General features: G+C 32.4%; 1 protein-coding gene across 1 annotated transcript in view; it reads right to left on the reverse strand.

Annotated features, from left to right (window-relative positions):
• Positions 1-25009, reverse strand: part of LOC143230834 (uncharacterized) — a 42554-nt gene extending 17545 nt beyond the window's left edge. Inside the window, exons 1-6 of the mRNA XM_076465051.1 lie at positions 24644-25009; positions 24191-24412; positions 8397-8467; positions 7620-7681; positions 6931-7041; positions 3454-3530 (exon numbers count right to left, since the gene is read on the reverse strand). Of these exons, the coding sequence (XP_076321166.1) occupies positions 3454-3530; positions 6931-7041; positions 7620-7681; positions 8397-8467; positions 24191-24288 (419 nt within the window). The 5' untranslated portion in view covers positions 24289-24412; positions 24644-25009. The remainder of the gene's footprint in view (positions 1-3453; positions 3531-6930; positions 7042-7619; positions 7682-8396; positions 8468-24190; positions 24413-24643) is intronic.
• Between the last annotated feature and the right edge of the window lie 1244 nt (positions 25010-26253).

A 26253-nucleotide genomic window follows, 5' to 3' on the forward strand; every position in this document is an offset into this window, starting at 1 on the left:
AGGTTTGTTGGAAGGTATGGGAGGAACAGAGATAGGTGTGGAAGTCGATTCATCAACCTTTTTAACCACGAAGATCAAAAGGCTTTTCATTTGTTTTGAAAACGATTCTCTTGGAGGCACAGAGAGATCTGTCTGCACTCCCACTGTAGTTGTGGAATGAAGTGCAGCAGCATATGTCCGAGATGGAGTTGTGGACAGCAATTTCGAGCCTCAGGATAACTAATGTTATGTGTCGTTTTCAAACACTGCACCTCTTTTTCCTCCAACCATTTTGGGCAAGAATGAAAGTAAGAGGGGTGAGAACCATTGCAGTTTATGCAAGGTGGGTTCATGTCACAGTCATAGGCATTGTGGTCCTTGCCTCCACAACGAGCACATGTCAGGGAACCACGACAGGATGTCTTTGAGTGGTCGAATCTCTGACATTGGAAACATCAAGAGGGTTTGGTATGTATGGTCAACCCTGCAATGAGATAACCTGCCTTGATGGTGGCAGGTGCACGTGGTGAAGTAAATGTTAAAACGAGGGTATTTGTTGGCAGTGTAATTCCATCTTTGCGAAAGTGGAGATGCTCACTGCAGAAACTCCTTGAGTGGAGAGACCAGCGAGAATCTCTGACTCGAACGCTCTTCAAATCCCTTTCAACAATAACTCCTCGTGAAGAATTGAGGTAGCATGGGGTGTAACCTCAATAGGTATATCCCCAATTGCCTTTGAATTCAAGAGGAGTTCACTGTGTTGGGATGTGGATGTTTCAACCAATATGTCACCAGATCGAAGTTTCTTTATTGATTTTGGAGAGCCAGCAAGTCCCTCTAGTCCCTTTTGAATAAAAAAAGGGGACATTTGCCCTAAAGTTTTTTCCAAAAGAGAATGTAATATAAGAAAATGAGGTACGGTGTTACTGATGTTGAAGATTGCTGTTCTGAGTATTCAAGACGGGTCGCTACCCATTGACTGTTTTTTTACAATTTTATTTAAATTTTTAGAGGATCCATAGGAAAAGAAAAATTTCGGTACCCACTGACCCCACCCACCATGGAGCCCTACAAGGGGACGCACTACAAAGTCACGCAAGGACAATGCAGCAACGCCAGGGTTTCGTGAGCACTATACCCAAACACCAGCATCAGACACAATGTCCACAACACCCGTTGAGAACTTCCAACACTGGTACTTTGTTGACTCTAGCCCAAGTGGACCAGCCTATTGACCCAAGGGAGGCCACCCCAAGGCTGCCGGTCTACAGGAATTCAAGGCCAAAGTGGTGTGTTAGGGTTGAACCCCTCAACCGCCAGGTTCCTCTCTTCCCCTTCATAAGTCGCCACGCACGGCAAACACGTGGGTGGATGTTTAGATCCCAGAGAAGGTAACCAGATAGAACAGAACCTTCCCTGGGAGGTCCCCTCACCACGTACAGGAATCCACACCGAGGAGCAAGAAAACAAAATTAATAATTTTAAATCATAACATTGTGTGACATTTAGTTTTGAATTTATTAAAATAAACATAAGTTAACAGTAGTTAAGTTTGTAATGTTGCAAAGAAAAGCAAACAAAATGTTAAGAAAATACATGTACCAAATATACTCTCCATTCACAACTATAATCCCTACAAAATGGCTGAACAGCTTGCAATTATTTATGAATGAAATGCAACATAATGTATACAATAAACAGTCAAGGTGTTCATATGTGAGAAACATCTTAAAATCACACATAAAATTAGCTTTTCCACAAATGATTTTTGTAAATATGCCTCTTCCTGAAATAAGCATGATTATTTCATGAGAGTTAAGATACCAATTAAGTCCCCTCACAAAATTAAAATCAAACACTTTATCACAAAATAAAATCATAACCAAAATCATACCACAATTATCTCAAAATATTTTACAAAGAGTTATGCAGGGTTTGAAACTACCAAAAACAAAACATAACAAGGTACTTGTGTCTGCCACAAATAGATTTAACATTTTAGTTACACCAAAACATTTTTACTTGCTTTTCTAAGAAGCAACTGAGAGAAAACCTGAGTAGTACAAGTACTGTAGTTTGCAAGCAAATATAAATGTAGGCCTATATGAAGAAAGAAGGAAAAAGTGTCTTATTTAGAGGAAAAATGTTTAAATCATATAAAGAATTAGACAGCTGTAGGTTCTTTTAATACACAAAATCTTGCACAATTTTGAAAATAATTATACAGAAAAATCAGTGCATTGAGCAAAAAATGGCAGTGGAAACTTAAGCCTAGCTTTCTTTATAAAATTAAGTATGCCTTTATTCACATAGGGTAAACTTTCAGACAGTAATAAATAGATATCAGTCAAAAAAACATTGCAAGTATTCTTAGGTCATACCTTTTAGCCAATTACATATACCTCCCAGTTGCCTAGACACAGTCATAAACAATTGCTGGTAGTATAATACATATCTTTATGTTCCATGCACATGGATCACGTTATCATGTCAAATTCTTTATTAATTCACTATTTTTACATGGTTATTCCTCTATTTCCAATAGTATTCATAAAGAAATCCATCGCATGTGTTCTTTTATTTTTCAACATGGCTCTTCTTCAACTTCATGGATGACAGCATGTTGTTAAAGTTCATCTGGTAGTGTGTATATTAAGTTCAGCACCACTACTCATGTTTGTTCTGATTGATCACAAGCAATATTTAGACATCACTTCTTGCCAGTTGTAGACAACAAATGGCATTTAATTTTATGACTTGCCAATTATGCGTACACACAAATATAAGTTACTTTAATATGTAGGGAAAATCTCAGTCATGGAACTTACATGCACACAAGTTGGTAACCCACTTCATTCACATTAAGTTACATTCTATTTTCAAAAACAACCATTCTATGGTAAATTTAAAACCCTGCTGACATATATTGCTTGTAAAAAACATTATTTTAAAACAGATTAAGATATCAAGTTTTTCCAATATTATTACACATGCTAGGCTATTAAGATGATATTTAAAATGTATTACAGCAATATACAAGCAGAAAATAGTGGCACACATTCAGTTCAAAAATTAGTGTAGTAAAAATACAAATTAACAACATATTCATAATACATACACAAAGGACTGAATGCTTAACTGTTACAAAATGGAAAAAAACTACATGTAAAACGTCCATTAACTGAAACACATATAAAATAAAAATATTCAAGGAAGACACAAGGTTACCAATATACAAGTATCAGGTGTACCTCAAAGTTCTAAAATGAATGTTTTGAGTTTCTTGTTAAATTTAAACCTAAAGAACTGGGTAACAGTTTTCATTTTAACAACTGTATCAAACAGTTAAAATTCAATGATGCATTTACATATTGTGAAACTAATAATAATCATGAAGCACTGTACAGATTTCTTGAAAATGCACTTAAATATTTTGTTAGAAACAAACATTAGTATGTAAAGAAACATACTTACAAAGCATCTTGTAAAAGCTTGTGTTTCTGCTCTAGTTCTTTATGTAAAGTTTCTACATCAACTTGCAATTTTATATTCTGAAAAATAATGTAAACATCTAGTTTTAACAAAATAACTTTAAAGTTATTTTAGACATTAAGCCTTAATACTAATTTACCATAAATAACTTTGTATATTTTAGTTCCAACAACTGTCTCTAAAACTAAGACTTGAACAGTTAATCTGTAGCAATACTATATCATAATGCTTTTTTTTTCATCCATGACATAAAACCATCTGTATATAAAAATTACCAAGTCAAATTTCTATCACACTGGCCTGCATTAATAAAGTTAATCTTAACTTTATGGGTATATACATTTTTTTATTTGCATTATATTTAGTTGTGAAATAGGAAAAAATGAAACCCTCAACTTCAATCTTTATGTCTAGGATAAAACCTAATAACGAACTTGGTAAATGATTCTATTAATACATTTACGACAGTGTAAGATATGTACATGCAACAGTTACAAAACAAAATGCCACTTACAATATGTCCACATATTTCATCTTTAGCAGTTGAGAATTAATTTTAAAAGTTACAAATAAAAATGCAGAGTTCAATGCAAGTAAAGAAAACAAAGTTATTACTATACCCATTAAAGACATTTTTGTGTATTTTGATAACCTAGACTAGATAGCTGAAACATTAAAAACAAGGTTAGATACAAGTTAATTTTATAACTAGTCTATTACTTTTTCAATTTTTGCTTTCTTATTGTTGTTTATTACTGTGATCTTTTTAGATAATAAAATGCATAAGTTGATATTACTTGTCCAGGTTAATGAGAATATTTCATGAGTCTATGACCTTCTTATAATCCTAAAATTGAGCTGTCCCCAGCTAAAACTATTATTCTCTTATGATAACTTGCTCAGTATGGACTTGTCTGATTCGACCAACCACGTGACCTCTTTGTACTTGTTTAAATTAAGTCTTTTTTTCAATTAATACAGAGTATATATATCTTCACAAAATTTGCCAATCTTTCAAATACAAAAAATATACACTTTTTATTCAAGTATTCTTATTAAAATAAAGATTTGTTCATGAATATAGAGTACTTACTTTGAATACTCTACATGAAAAGTAATTATGTTAAGATTAAAAATACTTTACTCACCTCCAAAATTTTATACTACTTTTGTGTAATCCCTAAAACCTCTTAAATGCATTTAAAATTTTTAAAGTAAAACTTAATAGTTTGTTATTTTTCTCTACCTTATCTCAAAGTGAAATGAGTCAATTTGACCAGCCCTGTAATCACATAAAAAATCTAAATAAAAAACTTTTTCTTTCTAAAATGACTTCAAATTATAACATGTTAATTACATTCATTTATCATAATTATCTCTAGGTTTTTAACAGTATGCATCTATTTATAATTACATTTTATTGTGTCCAACTACTATTCACACCACTATAAGCTGTAAGCCACACAGGTACTTGCAACTCACATTATGTTAACAAATTACATTACTCTCAAGCTACTACAAGCTGCTTGCATGTTGATTTGTGAAACTTTTATTATACTAAAATCATTTATTTTACTTAACCTAAAAGGATCCCTATTTTTACATTTTGGTTACACTTGTAATTATACATAAAAAATAAAGATACAAAACAGAAATAAAATACTTAACCAATCTTTTGTTTTCTTGCTCTTGATTTTGAAGAGAGTTAATCATAAATTTTTATGCTGATGATAGTAATGCACCATAATTTTTAATTAAATAACGAATCCAACAAAACAGACTAATAACATGTAGAAACTAGACAAATTCTCTTACATCAAAATTTTTTATAACTTTTTAACCCATGCAACCAAATTCATTGCAAATGCATTCAAGGCAGTCATTAACTTTGGTGGGTAAAATAGGGATAATAACATGCTAAGAGAAAATATGTCACATGTGTCACACTAGGAAAATTCAGGATTTTTAAATATTGCCTTGCAAAGTTAAGAACTTGAAACTTACATGCTACTAAAATATGGATTATTAGCTAATAATTTATGCTATTTTAATTGGTATAACAAACAAATAATAGTTTAATAAAATTTTGAAAGTAAAGCACTAAAATTTTGTGTCATGTGCAGTGAAGGATACCCATGGCAATAGGGTCATTGTGGGTCTAAATATTTAGCTTCCAGTAAAGGCATCATTTTGGTAAGCCAAGAATTTAAGTACTAGTTTTAATACTCTATAATCACCTCTCTCTTTTTTCAAGATTTTGCATTAGTCATAATACTGTATGCAAGTCTCACTCTTTTTTGTCTAGTTACTCAAGAAAGCATATATGAGAATAAACAAAATCTGTGCACTAATACAAAATGTAAACAAACTTTGAAGTATTTAACTTTTTTTACTCCTTTTGTAACCATGATTTTTCTTGTGTGACACTGTATTATGTTTAGAGTCAACAGATTTGACTCTAGAAGATAAGGTAGCTTAACATTAGATATTAAATGCAATGCATTTCCACAAACTTACAAATACCCTTGATCCGGTTTAAGTTGATTATATAACAATTGTCAATAATATTGAGTCTGTCAAAGATTATTTTACACTAAAAACATGGTAATTTCAAATAAAAAGAAAACAAAATTATAATCACATATGTTATAGTGTTTTTGCTGTCTAATCATTTTATAAAAACTGATAAAGTGCAAAATAAAACACACATGGTAAGTTCCAGTGCTGATATGATTTCATTCTAGTTTAATTAAGCTAAATTTATTCTGCAGTTTTATACATGTAAAGGCAAGTAACAAGTAATGCAAGTGTAATACAATTATGGTAAGTCATGCTTGATTACTGATAGCATGCATTGCATCTGTAGATTATACAGAGGTCCCTACAAATCAGTGTTAAAAGTTTGTCACATGTCATGGTGTAAGAAACTAAGATTAAATAATAAAAACTTACATATACAAAGCTATTTTTTTTCTTTCTACTTATTTCAAATTGTGTATATACTCTATTTCTAGTAAATTTAACTCAGCAGTAATGTCATAAAATCTTGCTTCAGTATTTTTCTCTTTACAATATGGTAATACAGTTTAAAATTACATGGCTACTGATAATTATTCCTCATTAACATAAAATATTTTGTAAAAACACTATTATTCTATTTCTGGCATATGAGAAATAAGTCATAAAAAGTCCCTTTTCCTAGAAAGCAAAATATCCTAATGACCATTTGAGTACTCTAAAATATATTCTCTCCTTCAAAAATCTTAAAATAATTGTCACCCATATTTAAAGTTTAATTGTATTGAGAAATATTTCCAAAATGTAGTTATAACTTCTGAGAATATATAATTTCTAAAATTCTTCTTCTAAAAAATAAAACTGAACTTAAAATTTCTATAAGTAAATGGATATTCAATATACTATTCAATTTATGTTGACAAGTTAAAGAAATATCCTCACAATTCTATGGAGCTCTTTACTATCACCATCATATTTTTTCTCCATCTTCTCTTCCAAAAAATATAGTTTCAATTTCAGATTGAAATTTTCTTTCCGGAGGTCTGCTATTTGCTGTAAAAAGTTAAATAAGTTTGAAATCAAAATATTTAAACAAAACTGTCAAAATCATACTTCATATAAAACAAACAAAAAGACAGCAAACATTTCCACTACTTATAAATTATAATACTATATAACTAGTTTTGCCTTATAAGCTACAGAGAAGACCACACAGCATTGAAAGCTTAGTGTTAAAGTTCAATTTTGATACAGTATCAAGAATACAAATGTGTTTTCAGATAATCAAAGCAAAATAAGGAGACTCCTTCACATCCAGATATTGATACATTTTAGAGTAAGGGAAAAGTAATTACAACAAAGCTTAACACAAAAATTTGTTTTCTATTAACAATCAGCTTCATGTCTTTGTTATCAATATCCAGTAAACTGAAAATAGAATATATCAAAAAGCAGTAATAAGAAAAAAAAAAGAAATATTTAATAAAATCAGCATTTCTCACCTTCTAAAACATGTACAAATATTTTACACTTACCTTGAAAGTTGTAGGATAAAACAAATATGATTTATTCAGAAATATGAAAAGTGATAGAAAAAAACAACTTAATAAATACAAATTGAAGTAACCAACCTGATCATATTCTTTCATTGTTCTAGCTCGCACAGGGGATAGAATGGCACCTCTTTGGCTTGCTGAAGAAAAATAATAACAAAAATTAAAATATAATAAACAACTACAAATTATATACATAATACACGGAAACCTTCCAATTTAAACACAAAAATTAAATAAATGAATTTCAAATTATAACATTGTACTACATTTCTTATCTATATATGTATCAAGAATGAATCTCACAATAACTTACAATTATTATAATGCATGTACATTTATGTCTAAGAAAAATATTAATTTAGCACAAACAAACAGAAAATCAAGCCTTTATACACATAATATTTCAAGAATCACTCTTTCAAAATATTCCAAGAATGGAAAAAGCATTAACTATTGAAGACAAAACCAAAACAATAGCTAATAACCAAACATACTGGACTGTTCCATGGACTTTTTTCAATACCTGAACAAAGTTTGTTACCTGAATCCAATTTTTGAACTCTTAAAAGGTAAATTTTCTTTTGTTCATCAAGCACATCAGTTGGTTATAATTATTTCACATAGTTCTGTTGATGTAATGTGCAAAAAAATACAAACAAAAAAAAACACTACTAAATGAATATAAAATATACAATACTTTAACATAATTATTATCTTAAATTAATTTTCAAGAGTTATTTTTTATCACTAGGAATACAAGTAATGCAAGTTTTTGTCATCATATTAATCTGCTAACTTGTATCTTACTTGAATTTAAGGTGACATCTTTAAACATAAGTACTCGAGGTTTACCTGTAGGTGAAAAAACTTCAGACTGGTTTACAGAGTCCATGGTAAATTCATGGAGCTGCTCTGGGTTGGCACTGAGAAAATATAAGAAATAATAATACTTTGTTCTGTACAAAGAAGTGCACAATACAAACGTAGTGTACGTACAAAACTAAAATCATTGAAATGTAAGTAGCTACAGTTATCAGTTTACAAAACAGTGAAGATTCTCATATTTTATTGGTGCTATTAATAGAAGACACAATATTCAAAGAAATTAAACTGATTTGGCATTTTCAGATTTAATCAACTTGTACTTAATGTAATCAGGAAGCTTTTTGAGTACTTATTTTGCTGATGAGTAAAACATTATTATCACTATGGTCAAACTGGTTTTCATAAACAAATATTTATGGGAAAACTATGCTTTACAGGATAGATTTATCTATTCATCACTTTTAATTAGATATTAATGACTACAATACAGCAAATTCAGTTATCTTCAACAATCCCAATAAAGACAAGGCACCAAAGTAAATGAGCCCAATAAGAAGTAAATACGTCAATGTTGATAAATTAAAGGTGATCCAAGAAAAAAAAAGTCTGGTGCATATGCACACATACACACACACAAGAAATACATACACAAATACTACCTTAGTTGATATGATACAAAAAAATAACAGGATCTGAAGTTTATCATTAAAATTATCTGGGAATGTTTGCAACTAGGACATTGATGATGTGCAACACAAGTTGAAAACCTTTAAAAATACCAAAGGTGTCCAAACACTCCAAAGCAACTACACATATTCTTAGTATATTTACTATTCATTTTGAAATATATTTATTATTAATTTTGATACTGCCAACTCAAATCTCAAACTACACCATTAACACATCATCCTGAATATATGAAGCTGAAATCAATACTTATCTAACATTCAAACTCAAGTTAAAGCAGGATAGAGTGTAATTTATATTTGTTACTTCAGTGGTTAGGTGACTCTCTCAAACACCTAATGATAGATTAAAATGTTACTGAACATATAATTTAAAGACAAGACCAACTTTATAGTTTAATATAATTCAAAGTTACTGATGTATGAATTATGCAAATACTATAAATACATATGAGGATTGTATTTACATGAATTCATTACATTATAAATTGTTTGGTTCAAATTCACTTAATTTATTCTTGCATGGTTTGTTTTGTGTTTTTGTTTTTTGAATTGTAAGCAAATATTTCACTTTTGTAAAAACAACAAATATTTCAATACAGTAACTTCTTTAAAAGCATTATTTTTGTCAGCCTATTTGCCTACCTATGGTTACTTGCTGAGAAAGTATAGTTAAGCAACTGCAGGCAGGAACTACCTATATACACACACACACACACCTTGAGCTTATTTTAAAGTGCATTTATCTAATACAATCAACTTTTTACAGGCATTGATACAATAATCTTTTGAGGAAAAATTTTTTTTTATAAAAGACAAGCATAACAGTTATTATATAAACTTATAATTTAAAACCACTTGAAAGTAGCTTTTGCTGGAAAACATTGATTCTATTAGCAGAATATATCTAAATTATGATTTGTGATTGAAAATATAACATTTTTCCTTTCATTTTCCATTGCAAAATCCAATAAAAATATTTTGTATCAATATGTCAAAAAATAAAAAATCATCTTCCACAATTTTAATGTATTGAAAGTCTCAATTACAGATTTAAGATTAAATTATATTTTCCTTCTTTCAATTTTTGAAGTTTACTGAGCTTATTGTTTTGATATTTAGTATGTAATACAAAAACAGTTCTTTTTAAAACTAAAATACATTTTAAAAATACATACAATACCAGTATGTAGATTACATTTATAAGTATGTACAATACTTCACCATCACGAAAATTACAAGTAGATACAAAAATACCTACAATACAACTTAAACACTGCACAGAGGTTGAGTACATTAAAAAACTCTTGGACTTTCACCACACTGTTACAGTCCAGGTCACCACATTTGACCATGTTTTATCACATGACTGAGCATTTTGACAATAAGCACTGCAGCTAATTTTTTCATTCAAAAATGCTCTAATAAGCTGTCATGTCAAAATCACAGAGCTGTCTGGTTTATAAAGATGAGTTTTCCAATGCCTGTTTCAATAAATTAATTAAACAGAAATATATAGGCTATTCATTCAATGGCTTGACTGGTATATCTTCATATGGATACCCATTTCATCTCTAGCTGTTTTAGGTCTGCAATAATTGTCTAGATACGCCAAGAAAACAGCCTTGTGTACATATAACTGTCACCTAGAGCACATATACAGCCTTTGTCACTAAACTTTGCATTTGTGGATTCTCACAAGATACAATACATAGCATTTTCATTTCTTGGTAAACTTAAAGTGGTGATTAGTAACACAATACATAAATTATTGAAAGTATATTGTACAATAATGCATTCTAAAAACTTTACATTTATCTGTGTTATAAGTCTGTATATTCAAAACATAAAAATAAGGCATTTTAAAATGAGTTGGTTCCTAAACAAATTAAAAATTCTTGACTGTAACATATACATTTACAGATAATAAAAACTTGTGAAATTACAATTTCTTTTCAATATGAAAAGTCACTGTAGCAACATTAAATATACTTAAGACTGGGTATAGAACAAGACAGCAATTTAAGATTTAAACTAAATGTTTTACTATCCAAATGGTGTTTAACTAAATTTTGCAAATAATGCATTTTAATCATTACAAAGTTATATGATTTTTCATATATGAAGATAAAATATGAAATTAGCAATATTCATTACTATGTTAGATTCTAATGCTGATCTACATAGGTAGTTAGCTTTTATAAGTAATTAAAAATAATGAACACTTAAAATTAAGTTTTTCCATATCAATAAGAAATTTTGTAAAAAACTATTTTTAATCTTATATATATAAAACAATCTTAATTAAATATTGTAAAACAAAAATAGCCTCACAATAACATAAAACTACTTTCAGAAGTTCTGGGTCAGGAAATACAATAAAAAACTAGAATATCTACATACAAATTTTTTATACAATATTTATAACCTCAGTTATGCTCAGTGCAAAAATTTCAAACTACTTTAATAAAGAAAACAAGTACACTCTACATTTTACTAATGTAGTATTTTAAAACCTATTCAGCAGTTATGATCTACTATCCATTGTAAACAGCATTTTCAGTTTGATGAAAATATCTTCATACATTATTCAAGTTAATATAAAACAGTAGTAACCACTTTAACTAAAAGAAGATGCCAATAGCTCTGTGGGCTCAAATTGAACTCTTATCAACAAGAACAGTTCCATTGAACTCTGAGGTCTATGATCTTCAAAGTTGTGTTAAAATATACATAAAGCTTACTTACAAATGATCTTCATGGAGATATAACTTATGTCTGCTATACTGTAACAATATAGCTGTTAGTCCTCACAGATGATGTCATCAAAAATACTTTAAATATTAATGTATTTTTTCATAATAGAATCTTCTCAAGTTTTATATTTTTTCCCATAAGACAAATTTTGCAAAACAAAAAGGGCCATTGATCTCATATCTTATCACACTGGTCATTTAATAACAATTTTTCTTCCAAATCTATGGTTCATTAAAACATATATAAATATACACATTTAATTTTTTACTCCATTTCACTCCCCCTTGCATTTTGCAAACTCTTTCATTTCCATCATTTTTTTTTATAATAATAGACAATCAATTTGTATCAAATTTATAGAATTGGTTAAGGTTTCAGTAAAATATGTTTATTAATTTTAGATTTTTTTTCTTCCTACTTGCATACACTGAAAGTGGCTTAGATTCTTATTTTCCTGTACACTTAAATCTACTGACATTTACATAATTTATTAACCACTTTACAAACTATGTTTGTGTAGAATAACTGATATCAGACAAAAATTAATTTTAACTCCTAACTTTATAAAAACAATGTTTAAAAATATTTACCCTTACACAACTTGTGAAGTGAAATTGGCTTTTATACACAGTTCAACACAATATTTTCCTCACTGTAACAAAACTTGTGAAATAAGTTGTTCTTTCATTTCTTTACATGAATTAAAACTGATCTGGATTTCAAAATACAATCTGATGTGAAATTTAAGCTATACAAAATTATATTAATGAAAAATTCAAAATGCAGATAGAAACAAAAGAATGTAATAATTACAAATCACATTAGTCTGCACTGTATTTTGTAGGTGCTTGTAAATTGTGAATTTTAAAGGGCTGTTCATCAATCACATTTATTTTTCATACAACTTTTGACGTGCTTAAAATAAACTGGAATTGTTTCCAAACAAACCTTTAAAGCATATCATGAAACGTTTGGTTTTGCAACCAATAGTTCTATAGAATACATATGTAGTAAAAAACAACTTTTCGCACAAGAGGGCCTAATAACCTGAGCTCTTAGAAAAGCTGTAGTCCTGATCTTATGTGAAACTCCATGAATGGTTGAATCCCTCCCTCTAATGACGTAATTTATTCCTAGAGACAAAACCACAGATCGGAGATGCATGCAAAATTGCAGTTCAAGCTACTGTTTCTCACGCCTGTATTGATCGGTTCTTAAAATGGTAGGATGACGTTTCATATATTGATTTTTAAACGTGACACGCTTTACTTACCAGTGCACACAATGCATGATTCACCTACATAAATCTCAATCCACCTCACCCTGCTACTTGTTTCACTTTCCATCGAAACGTGTATTTTAAAAACTAGATTAAAATATTAGTTTAAAATATATGTTTGCGATAATACCACATCTTTATACGGCTAGCCATTTAATTCTACTGTAGCCCTGTTCTTATACGTAAAGCTTTTTGATCGACTTAAAATGTAACTTAACACTATAGGATGAACGAAATAGATACCATGGAAACACCATATTAACTGCCTTCCAAAAGAACCTTTGAGCAATAGTAACCTCAGCACTTGCGATTTTAATTTGCTCTTAAAGGTACAAAATTAATTTTGCCAATTGCACCTGTTGCAACAAATAAATCATTCATTACGTAACTGTAAAGCCGTTTATGTTTCTCAGAACACCGTAAGATATTTTAAATTTCTCGTTCCATAAATAACAAATGCATCTACAGAAATTTCAAAACTAACTGCACTATACACTTTGCACAACCAAGGCTTGAACTTCTGCTGCTCTACAAATAAACGCGAAACTTCACGTGACAGTTATTCATGGTAGAGTTTCCTACAGACTATAAGCATGTATTTTAGGGCCAGTAAATGAAAAAGGCTGCCAAGTCTAAGCTTGGTATCACAAAAAACAACAAACCTTTGTCGTGTTACTGTGATCGACGTCAAAAATTAGAGCATAAAGTAATATATGTTCAATATAGAAGTCAATATTTTAAACAAATGTCTGTTATAAATAACACAACACACTTCAATTCACGCCATTACGTAAAGTTTTTTTTATTGAAAAACCATAGTCACATCGATACTGAGGAGCATAGAAAATCGCTCAGTTCTCAGAAACATTCTTATATTTTAATTCTAAAAAATAGTAATAAATACACTTAAAATGAAATTAGAGCATAAACCAGGTTACATACACAGAAATACTACCGTCAGAGTAATAAAAGGTAAAACACTATGTTATTCATCATCGTATCCATTGCTTTTTATCATGTCAATTACATGGTTCCGATTTACTTATTTCTTTGTGAAAGGCCAGGCTGACAATAGTTACGACAGATAACAGGTATTCTTTGCTTTCGCTTATAATTCTTCAAATTACCAGCGCAGTTTTCTCCCATTGACGCCGTGGTTACTCGGCCTGCTCCGGTTATAAGACAAGTTTGCCGTTTCACCGGCTCTTCTGAGTGACAGCAAAGTTATTTCAAGTAAACGTAATAAAATAATAAACAACTTGTGTTAACAATATATAACACAGTGTTAATTATTACTATAATTTTGTTTTTTAAGTAAATAAATTAATAATATTTACACTTCGCTTATTTATTCTAGTTTACACTATTGAGTTGTTCACGAAGTTGAATTACAATACAAATGGCTCCTTGACTATTTCATCTACATATCCCAGTCGGCTTGTTGAGCCCTTGTAACGGGCAAAAAGCTTCATCCGCACAGGATATGGCATTCACAATAGCAGACACACTACTACATATTATACTTTGATTTCACTCACTAGTTCTTAAAATATCTCGAAACTTGATTTTAAAACTTTAAATTCAATACAAATAAATAACACACAAACGACACCTACTACAACGACAAATTATAAAGTTTATATTAATATTTAACAGTTTTCATACCAGGAATAAAAAGAAACTGAGTACATTCCATTGACATTTTTGATTTACTCTATAAATTACAAACTTGTTTTTGCGCAATGCATCACTAGTAGGGCCAATATTTTGTAACATGTTATTTTATTTTTTCATGTTAGTTAAAAGTTAGTGTAAACAACTCACCAAATAAATCTGGCGTAGTTATTAATTTTCTCTAAAAATATAGAGGGCCCCAGAAGTAGGTAGTAAAATTAGCTATGTTTTTAAACATTCTTATGTGTTTGTGTTTTTTTATATACTCTTCAAAAAAAGAAACGCAAAAGGCAAAATATGAGACAAATTGTTAACAAGTTTATTCCGGGTAGTTCTGTATGACATGTGTGAAACTTTGCACATTCACTGCTGAACATCCAAAGTCTGCAAGGGCGAAGTCCACGCTCACTAGATGAAGTTTAACGTCACTCAACGTCAATAACAAGTATGCCCCCCGTGAGCATCAATAACTGCTTGGCATCTTCTGCCCATGGAAGCGATGAGATGACAAATCACATCCTGTGGAATGGCTGTCCACTCAGCCTGCAAAGCTGCTGCAAGCTGAGGTAGAGTCTGCGGTTGAGGTTGTCGCCGTCGCAGACGTCTGTCCAACTCGTCCCAAAGATGTTCGATGGGGTTTAAATCTGGTCATCTGGAGGGCCAGGGAAGAACGTTGATGTTGTGGTGTCTCACGAAGACAGTGGTGAGTCGGGCTGTGAGGACGGGCGTTATCATGTTGAAAAACGTCGTTCACGTTCACCATGATGGGTTGCACATGGGGCCTAAGAATCTCGTCGACGGTTGCGTACGGTCTGATCGGAAATCCTACGCATCCCTGGTATGGTTGAGGCAGTAGACGTCGCAGTGATGGTCCTATCCCGAAGGTGACGTAACCGGATGTTGCGATTTTATGCGGGCGTGGTCACACGAGGCCTGCCAGATCGTGGACGGTCACGAGTTGATCCATAATGTTGGTGACGAATCCATAGCCTTGTGATGGTGCTTGGGTGGACATTCACAGCTCTGGCAACATCTGATCGAGATTCGCCTGCTTCCACCGACCAATGGCGTTGTTGCGTTGTGCTTCAGTCAGTCTTGGCGTAACTGTATTGCGTGTCGGTGGCTTAACACTGAGCTATGGAAACCGAGAACCCGTCACTTTTATAGGGAGTTTGCACATGTTGCACTTGCAGAACATGCAGATCTCTCAAACAAATTTATTGGACACGAATGCGTTTTGGCGAAAAATCCGATGTTTTCCTCTGTTTTCAAAGTGCACAACTTTTATTGTCATTTTGGTCTGACAATCAGTACCTTAAAACGTGTAACATCACATACTCTGAGCTTGTAACGTTATTACATATATTTCTCTTTAAAATAACAAAAATATCCCTTTTGCGTTTCTTGTTTTGAAGAGTATAGTAAAGCCACATCTGGCTATCTGCTGAGTCCACCGAGGAAAATTGAACCCTGATTTTAGCGTTGTAGATCCGAAGACATACCGCTGTACCATCGGGGGACATTTTATGAATGTAAATGTATTTAACTCACGTTATATTTAACCTGTAACAAAAAAAAAAATTTAAAGAATTCATAAGCAAATTGAGACACAAATAGTTCAGAAGAATGCGTTTATAAACGTACACTGATTCCACTGCTAATTCAAAGTGGAGTAGACCCAACGCTGTGGGAATTATTAAAGCATGTTAATAAATGCGTGTGACGTTTATCTAAATAGAACTCTTTTGAATCACCCAATAACTAACTCAATTCAAAATAACGACTACGCTGGAAAGTCATATGGAAAGCTACGCATTGTTTACAAATGTTTGTATACTGTTTGTGCTAGATTGTGTTCTCTTAAAAATATTCAACGTTCTATAATTACTAATTTCAACCATTACAATACGAACAGACTTTCACTGAAACATAAACAGTGAGAAGACCGTTTTTGTTTGGGGATTTACTGCAAAACGACAGTCGCTTGCCCTAATGTACTAACGCAATACAGCTGGTACTAATACCATAAGTTCAAGCGCAAGAAGCTGGCTAAGTGTGGAACAAACATTTGTGATAAAAATCATGTAAACTGAACTTTTTCCTTTTCCTTACATTCGTCACACCTTAACTTGCAATTTCAGTCTTCGTGTCGCTGTGAACAAATATTTAGATCTGCCTTTTGTCTCCCAAAATCACTGCAGCCAGGTCTTTTTATTGACCTCTGATTTGAAATCAGATATAAAAGACCTCCTAATCAATAAATGTAGGATATAAACGGTAAACTTGAATTTTTTTTTTTTTTACACAGCCATAATTTGAAATATTGAAAATCTAACTCTGACAAAAGTTTACTTGCTCCAACGACAGATGTGGCTGTATGAAAATATTTGTTCTCACTCGATAATCGTGTAAAACTAACGTTCTAACTGATTTTGTTAACTGATTTAGTTTTATCTCAATTAAAACATAATGCTGAAAAAGAGTTGCAATAAAAAACTAATATAGAATCTTCACGTACATATTTCACATAAATTCACATGAACTGTGTAATTTAAGAAAATTACACCCCTTCAACAAAAACTCAAGTTTCATAAAAACTCGCGCTAACTCTTAAATCAATTTTAGCTGCATATAGCGTGCAGCTCCACGTGGTTGACAGTACAGATTCTTAGTCGTTATTTAAGATTTCAAATTATCGTGGAACTCACATGGCACATCATTAAATTTACGACAGGGAGCGGTTAAGGGTAAAAATGTGTTACCAGTCTTCGGTAACACCGAAGACTAAGATTGCAATATTAAAACTGCTCGTTATAAAATATAATGAACTGATATATATAACAAATTGAATTTCCACCTCTAACATTTCTGCATATCTTCCACGTTATCACTGTCATTTTGCCAAAAAACGCTGTTATAACTCAAGATTTGCACAGTGTTTCACATGTGTATCGTACAAAGTTCAGCCACCTCTACATGTTGTTTTCACGAAAAAACATTTGTTTTTCATTATGGATAGGGTTAAAAGGCTACTGCCAAGAGCAGGAAATAAATGATAAAAATATTATGAAATTAAAAAAATTCTGATAAATATCTATCTACACGTTGCTTCTTAATTACTAGCGTAATGCAAGGGTCAGCAACCTCTTTCTACACAGGGGCCAGAGGCCGTGTCTGTGAGTGAATAGAGCCACATTCATCTCTGTAGTTAATAAATGAAGGCAACAGTAATAAAACACAATGAACTACGAATAATGTTAAAGTAATATTCATGTCACAAAGGACACAGTGATTAGTGGGTGACTTAATGCTGTTTGTCGCTCGAAATCAGGCCTGAGATAGAGTTACAAACTTGAATTCCTTTTTAGGACCACCGCGACCCGAGTGGATGTGATACTTCGTTTGGGGACTAAGGATCGCAGGTTGCCGACCCCTGGCGTATAGTTTTATACTGCATTACCTGTATTAATATTTCTCCACCTCTTCAAACCTACATTTCCTTAGAAGCTTGGGAATTACCCAAAATTCATACGTAAATATAAATCTTAAAGAGTAAAAGTGATTATATATCACACTAAGTTCCTTTATCAAACACTGATATAACTGATAATATCACCCCATACTCGGGTGTTTTAAAGCTAGCCTAAGCGTTATACAAACATTCGTATGGTGCGTTATCTACTTGACATTCTTTTAGAATAAATTAATCAACGAAACATTTCTCCCTCCTTTCTATTAGCTATATTTTTGTGTGTCATCAATATCAAGCGTAGGGCGTGCGTATACCCGATTCGATTTTATCACTCATCATAATCTCTAACCTACCTTCAAATTCAAATCATTGTACGGCTGGATTGGAGTAATCGCCGAGGAAAAGGGCGTAGTCAAATACATCTTTCAAAACTGTTTGACGTCCTGAATCTAAAACTGTCATTAGATCTCAAATCAGTCAAGAGATGACGGAACTATAAGCTAAACGTTTGTACTTGAAAACAATAACAACAAAACCCAGAACCATTCCAAATGCCTCTAAGCCGCGGCAAAAAAACCAAAGTAATAAGTTTTTTAAAGGAGAGTGTTTGTTTGGTTTGTTTTTGAATTTCGCGCAAAACTACTCGAGGGCTATCTGCGCTATCCGCCTTGAATTTAGCAGTGTAAGACTAGATGGAAGGCAGCTAGTCATCACCACCCACCACCAACTCTTTGACTATTTTACCAACGAATAGTGGGATTGACGGTGACATTATAACGCCCCCACGGTTGAAAAGGCGAGCATGTTTGATGCGACGGGGATGCGAACCCGCGACCCTCATATTACGAGTCGCACGCCTTAACCCACCTGGCTATGCCAGGCCAGGAGAGTGTTAACAGCAGCCCTAATATTTTAAAAGTAAACTTAAAAACCACATTCATAAGGATCAAAAAAATACAATTAAAAACAAGCTACAATGTTGCAATCATAAGAAGTGCCTGCAAAAACAGGTGGTACACTTAACTCTAATACACAGTCTAATCACGCTTATTCTCTCTTTGCAAATGCAAGGACGCCTGAAAATTAATTTACAAGCAAATGCAAACGTAACAGCCCAAAGTTCATACATTTTTAATACGTTTTTGCTCTCTATAACTAGTTGAAATAAGGTAATTACTAAAACTGATTTATACAAACACACAGATTACGTACAAATAAACTAATTTATAGATTAATTTGGGCGTTGACACATCATGATTCGTGACAACTGTAGAAAACCACGATAAATAGTTAAAGAACTTAAGTCAGAGGTAAGTTTTATAAAGTACCTAAAAGTAACAGGAATAATTTTGATATTTTGAAAATTCGAGAAACATTTTGAGTCACAAAAAAGGGCAAAAATTAAGAAAAATGGAGAGGTAAAAGAAACTATATTAAGGTCGCCGTTCCTTAAGTGTGTAGTTGTTTGTTTTCGGAAAAAATCTTAAAACCGAAATTAAAACTATAACAAAAATACGCAAAGTTAGGAAACATATTTTGTTTTAATCGTGAATCAGATGAGAATGTAGTCTTCAGTGCATTGGGTTGTCTATTTTCAGCCCCGCATCTCTTGATTTTGACTATTTGGTTTATGACTTAAGCTGCGCGCGGTGGCGCTGTTGTCAAATCAGACAATGAAAAATTTGTGAAAAATTTTAAAAGCCTTTATAAAAGATTCGAAGGAAAATTATTCAACGTGTTTAAAGAACGTTTATTCCTGGACAACATGCCCTTCAAGCTGGGTACATGCGCCGCCGTGCAGCATTCTGACAGGTATGGCGCATCGAAAACATACAGGCATCTCACAACTTACTTGCCTAAACTAATCTGGAGAGCGCTGACGCCAAAAACCACTCAAAAATGTTCTATAAATGTAACGACCGATATAAAGAATAATTAGAGAGAACATAACCCTGCCTAGTTTGAGATATGCGACAACAGATTGAGTCTTTAAACTTTTACAAGCAAAAATCGTATAATACTAAAAACACCTAAGGCGAAGATACTACAATTTAAGATTCTTGCTTGAAATCAATACTTACACGTGACATTCTTTCCTCGTTCTTAATATATTAGATAATATCTGAACCTCACAATCCTACCTTATAATGTAAACATAACTTCAACAAACAAACACTATATTCGATACACGTGTAGAAATGATGTTTTAAAACATATTTCTCGAACTGTCAACAACACGACATAAAACGATCAAAATAATCTATGGCGCTGAACACTTTAAAAGATTTTACGCTTCTACAAGAATATACTTTACTTTACACTCAAAATGAATTACAAGGCACGCGAATTAGCCTCAGCGTAACGAAAATTTGTCAAATTGGAATTGTTTGTTTGTTTTTTAATTTCGCGCAAAGCCACTCGAGGGTTATCAGCATTAGCCATTCCTAATTTAGTAGTGTAAGACTAGAGGGAAGGCAGGTAGTCATCACCACTCACCGCCAACTCTTGGATTACTCTTTTTACCAACGAATAACAGGATTTACCGTAACATTATAACGCCACCACGACTTAAAGGGCGAGCACGTTTGGTGCGACAAGGATTCGGACCTGCGACCCTCAGATTACGAGTCGAACGCCTTTACCTACCTGGCCATGCCGGACCCAAACTGGATTTAATTCGAATAATAGAGCTATTGACTATGGAAGTCGAAAGCAGCAAAAACAAAACAAAATCTTCAATTATGTTACTTCGTCATGATTAAAAAATGATATAGTGTTAAAGGTAGAAAAACATGAAACAGGTTGGTAAGTGACAAAATCGCAAATATCAACCACACGCTACGACAGCATGGAAATGAAAGTTGTTCGTAAAAACGTTAAAAATCAACCCTCCCCAGTAGTACAAGTATACAAAAAGATCGCTACAAGTTTAGGGTGAGAGAGTAGGTATATACAATGACTGAAGTGTTATGCTGTCGGAGTGATCTGAGTAACACTATGGTAATTTAACTGTAGAAGTGGAAATGAGATCTTGAATCTCACGTTGCTAGACAAAAATACTGTCAGTGTTCCGACACTAAAATTAAGAACAATACCACTGTATGTAGTACACAAAAACTTTGTTACTACGTGATTTTAGCAAAATGGAATAATGCTTTCACTACTTTATATACATATTTTGTAACCGCCTCGCGTGTGTATAGAAAATACAGATTGCAAGTACTTTGTTGAATACAGTAGCAACTATTTTTTTTTACTAACATCTGAGCAACCCTACGCAGTTCCATATTGTGTTATATGTTTTTAACCACAAAGCTACACAACGAGCTCTGTGTTCTACCTACAACGGGTATCGAAACCCAATTTTAAGCATCATAAGGTCTCAGGCGTACTTCAGAGCCATCATCAGAATATGATGTGCAAGAGCATGCGTGTGAAACGAATAAAATTTATTACCCACCACGGACATAAATACCAAACTGCCATTTGTTTTAAAACAAAGCATAACTTTGCCAACGATTAAGATGTAATTTGTATTTTGAAACTTGTGAAGTTATAATATTTAAACTTTTACAAGTATTATTCGAACTCTTAGCTCTCTATATATTTTTTCAAAAAGACAGTGGCAAAACATCATGTTCAAGTTCCATAGACATTAAAATGTCAGAAAGTGAACACTTTGCGTGCTTGAAGACGGATGTTATATGTCACGCTCACATTGTGAAATTACCTTTATCTCAAGTACTTCCATATCCTTTAATAGCTTCTAATACGACATTATGGATAACGTTCATTCACGAAAAGACGTCTTAATATCTTTCACTTATCATAATCTTCTCACGTTGACCCTTGATATAAGTTCACTCCACAAGTTTAGCTTTATGAAATAAGGGATTTTTTTAAAAAATAAAATTAAGTTAAAACCAATTACACGATATGAGCCCATTTCATTAAATGAACAAACTCATATTATGGTTGCAACGCACATACTTTAATAACAAAATGCATCACACTCTACGCCATTGCACTAGGTTTCTTTAAAATCTACCAAATACAGTTTCAAGTTAGTGCAGCAATAAATGTAAATTATTAATCAGCTCTCTGCATTGATACGTATATGAAAACTGTATTACGCACAAGTAATGTGCATTGCTTAACTAACACGCGTGCCATTTAATAATGTTCGTTCACTTTTCAGTTTCATATAATAAAAAATCTCACAGTAACTGTTAACTATTGCATTCCTTATCAAGCTATTCGACTGTAGTTCTTATTTAAAACAGTAAGTCTTGGTGCAACTGTGATGTAACAAAAAGGTGGTTTACTCAGAAGATCACTTTAGAATAGGATTTCATTTTTATACACACTGTTAAAAATTACGAATAAACCCGTGCCATAAAGATTTGTTTAGAACAAAATCTTCCCAAGTGTGATACACAGGTTCAACACGACCAGGATTCATGTATTCCGAAATAGTTAGTCTAGCCAGTTATTTGACAAAACTGTGTGTGTTCCGGCTTATAATTAGGGAACACACAACCGATTGTCACCAAACCTGTCTTGTATTCTTAGCCCCCCCACCTCCGGGCAGAGTGACGTATGGATCAGTGTTTGAATCTGATCCCCTGTACATCATCGTGCGTTGTAGAGGAACGCAAGCTAGTAAACCATTAAATCAATGTAAACATCAAAAATCATTAATGATGTTACTTGACACAATTTCTTCGTATGTATAATGTTTCTAAATATTTATTAAAATCTAGACTTTTGCGATTATCCCACACAATCGGTACTAAATGTATAGGAACATGTTAAATCTGAATACAGTTAAACTTTCGTACAAATCACTAGTTCAAGCAGACAGGCCACTTAGAATTAATTACATATCTCTTACTTTCCACGACAGAAATTCGCGATGTTGTCTAGTTTAAAGTTCGTTGCTACCTATCTGCCAATCGGATGCACACAACACATCGTGTCTGACGGTCGCGTATCTTGGTTGTAAACAAACATATACATTAAATGCGGGTTGGGGAACTTCCGGTATACTGGTAAAAATAACAGTAGTTCGATTAAAATCAAGATAAAAATAAAAATATCCATATAAAAGCAGCAGTATTTAATATTAAAAACTGGGTGCGTTTCTCTCGTAAATATGAAGTCAATACACGTAAAATATTGAAATGCATATTTTACCAAATATAAACAAATAAATATATTTCAGTTTTGTTTCATGGTAAAATTTACGTATTACCAATTATTGAAATAATTATCAATGATTGATACACACAACTTTTCAGGTATAATTAGAACAAAAATGCTACTTTCTAAATCACTATACTTAAAACAAAATAACTGCATATATGTAAACAAACAAGGTCGCTTTTTTGCGTTTCATGTGTATTTAGGTATTCAATAATGCTAAATAGGGCTTGAGAAAAACTATCGGTCATCAGTATATATATATACACACACACACACACAAATATACTCTCAAGTGTTAAGTGGTTTCTATGTAAACATTCTCAAATAACATTTTGGTTACACAACACAACAAAACAATATATACAGCAGGCATCAATGCAGAAGTGATGCATTAATATTATAATACAAAGATTTTTCTACTGTTAATAACCCAAGCTAACGGTGACAATAATTTCACAGCATGATAGAACTAAATGTGACTCGTTGGTGCAAAACCGAATGTTAAAACAATACACCCATGCCCGTAATTGAAAACTGAAATTATACGCATTCTATACTTCAATTTGTTTTATTCCTACTATAAACATAAAATTTTAATGCAACAAGAAAAAGAACAGTTAAGTAGGGAATGCGGTAAACACAATACACAAGCTGTTATAATATTAAATTATATATACACAAGTTTAAATCGACAGTGTATTAAACACACGTTGGAAAAAAAAAAAAAAAACACCTGACACAATCATACCTTCTAAATGGGACTTGTTTCCGGTTAGTCAAAGGAAGGTTATGTTTGGGAGAACTACTAACAGTACGGGAGTATCTAGATCTTGGTACAGTGGCCATATCTGAGTATCGTACACACCAGTAAGTTGTTTACAAAGTGTTTCTACATTTTTCTTTTTCAGAAATTGTTTAAAATTCTCAAAATACACATCTGCAAACAAATATTCACCATAAAGGATTCCAGCTAGACGCAGCAACAAAGAAAAAACAAGTGAGTTATTTACACAATTATACAAAGGCGTCACAAGGTAGCGTGATACACGACTGAACAGTAACGTCAAATTCACATAGAAAACTAGATACACGACAATTTGTCTAATGTTATCTTAAAACTTCAATGAGATCGATTCTATAAAGTAGCCATATATATATATATAAATAGTAAAATGGTACTCTCGATAAACCGTATACGAACCATAGCAACGTCCACTGTATACACTACAATCACGTATACCACCAAGGCCAAATCGCACATAACACAAAAATAAACGTGCTCTATCTACAAACTACGGGAAACGACTAACTACAGCGACGTTATGTAAAAAATTCTGCATAGTTAACTCTTATCTTACAAATTTTATCAACAGCACATGTACTGCAGAAATTAGACAGCTTCTATGGCGAGTTCCTGTCTTTGAAGACTAAGTTCGCTGATGTATTATCTACATGTTACTACAAAGTGAGCTTATGATCAAAAGGTGTTGTCAAAGGTCTCCCTCCCGTTCCCACCTGGTCTATACTAGAGCAGCAAGTCTTCCCTGCGAGGAAGCTCTGAATACACAATATCACAAAGAACTTGGTTTCTGCCAAGAACTACGTCACACACATCCCGGGATGCATCCTCATCCATAGCAACGAGAGATTATAGGAGCCGTCTAAACATTTATAGTCACCACCTGCTATAGCAGAAATACGGTGTGAACATTTAAGTCATTTTAATTTCTCTATCTACAAAATACTTATTAGAAATGTTCAAGTACAATTCATATGCGTGATATAGCAAAACTATCAAATTAATGTTTGCTTGAAATGTTAATTTTTAACTGAAGTTAAACTTCTTACTGCATTTATATATACATCTACACTTAACTAACACCCTAGTTTGTTCTGTTTTACACTGTCTTTGAGCCTCCCTCCCGCTAGTACAGTGGTATGTCTACGGACTTATAACGCTAAAATCAGGGGTTCGATTCCCCTCGGTGGACTCAATAAATAGCCCGATGTAGCTTTGCTATAAGAAAACACACAAACACACACTGTCTTTGGATAGAGTAATAACAATGTCAACCATGTAGCTGACATTATATCTGCATACTCTAGGATGTTTTATGTTATTCTAAATGATTCTGGAAGGTTCTAGATTATTCTGGAATGTTATAGCATATTACTATAAAATATCCTGAAACAATCTGGAATATTACAAAGTATTCCACATCACTCATAACATTCCAAATATAAATAACCCATGCTGTCACTTTTCCTTCTGGAATATTCTATATGACATGGCAGCAGTTAAGCACTTAAGCAAATTCTTCTATGACATTTCAGCTGATACTTTAGCCTATTATTTCAACTGAATACTGCATTAAAAAGTAATATTACAATATGGTTGTCAGGTTCAGAAGAAACTGAAGTAACAGGATGTATATTACTTTTGCACATGTACTTACTGTTTCTTTGTTTATGTTTTAACCATCATGAAACATTAGACAGTCCATGAAAGTTGTGATCATGGAGTTTGTTACTTTTTTTTTTGTAAAGGGCTGGAACTGACATTTGTCCAGAACATCATATCATTATCAAAGTGGAGAAGCTTTTTGAAAAATGACCAATATTGAAGACAAATTCAAAAGGTAAAATTGAAACACAATGAGCTAAGGCAGCAGTTCATCAAGATGCTGAATAATCTTTTACATATCACTTTATGGATACATTGACCATGACAAAAACACCAGAAGACAGACGTCTTTTATTGCTAAGAGGGAAAGAGGACAATGTGGGTGCATGGTTCAGGTATACAAGGCT

This window comes from Tachypleus tridentatus, chromosome 10 (genome assembly GCF_004210375.1).
Source record: "Tachypleus tridentatus isolate NWPU-2018 chromosome 10, ASM421037v1, whole genome shotgun sequence".
Lineage (NCBI taxonomy): Eukaryota > Metazoa > Arthropoda > Merostomata > Xiphosura > Limulidae > Tachypleus > Tachypleus tridentatus.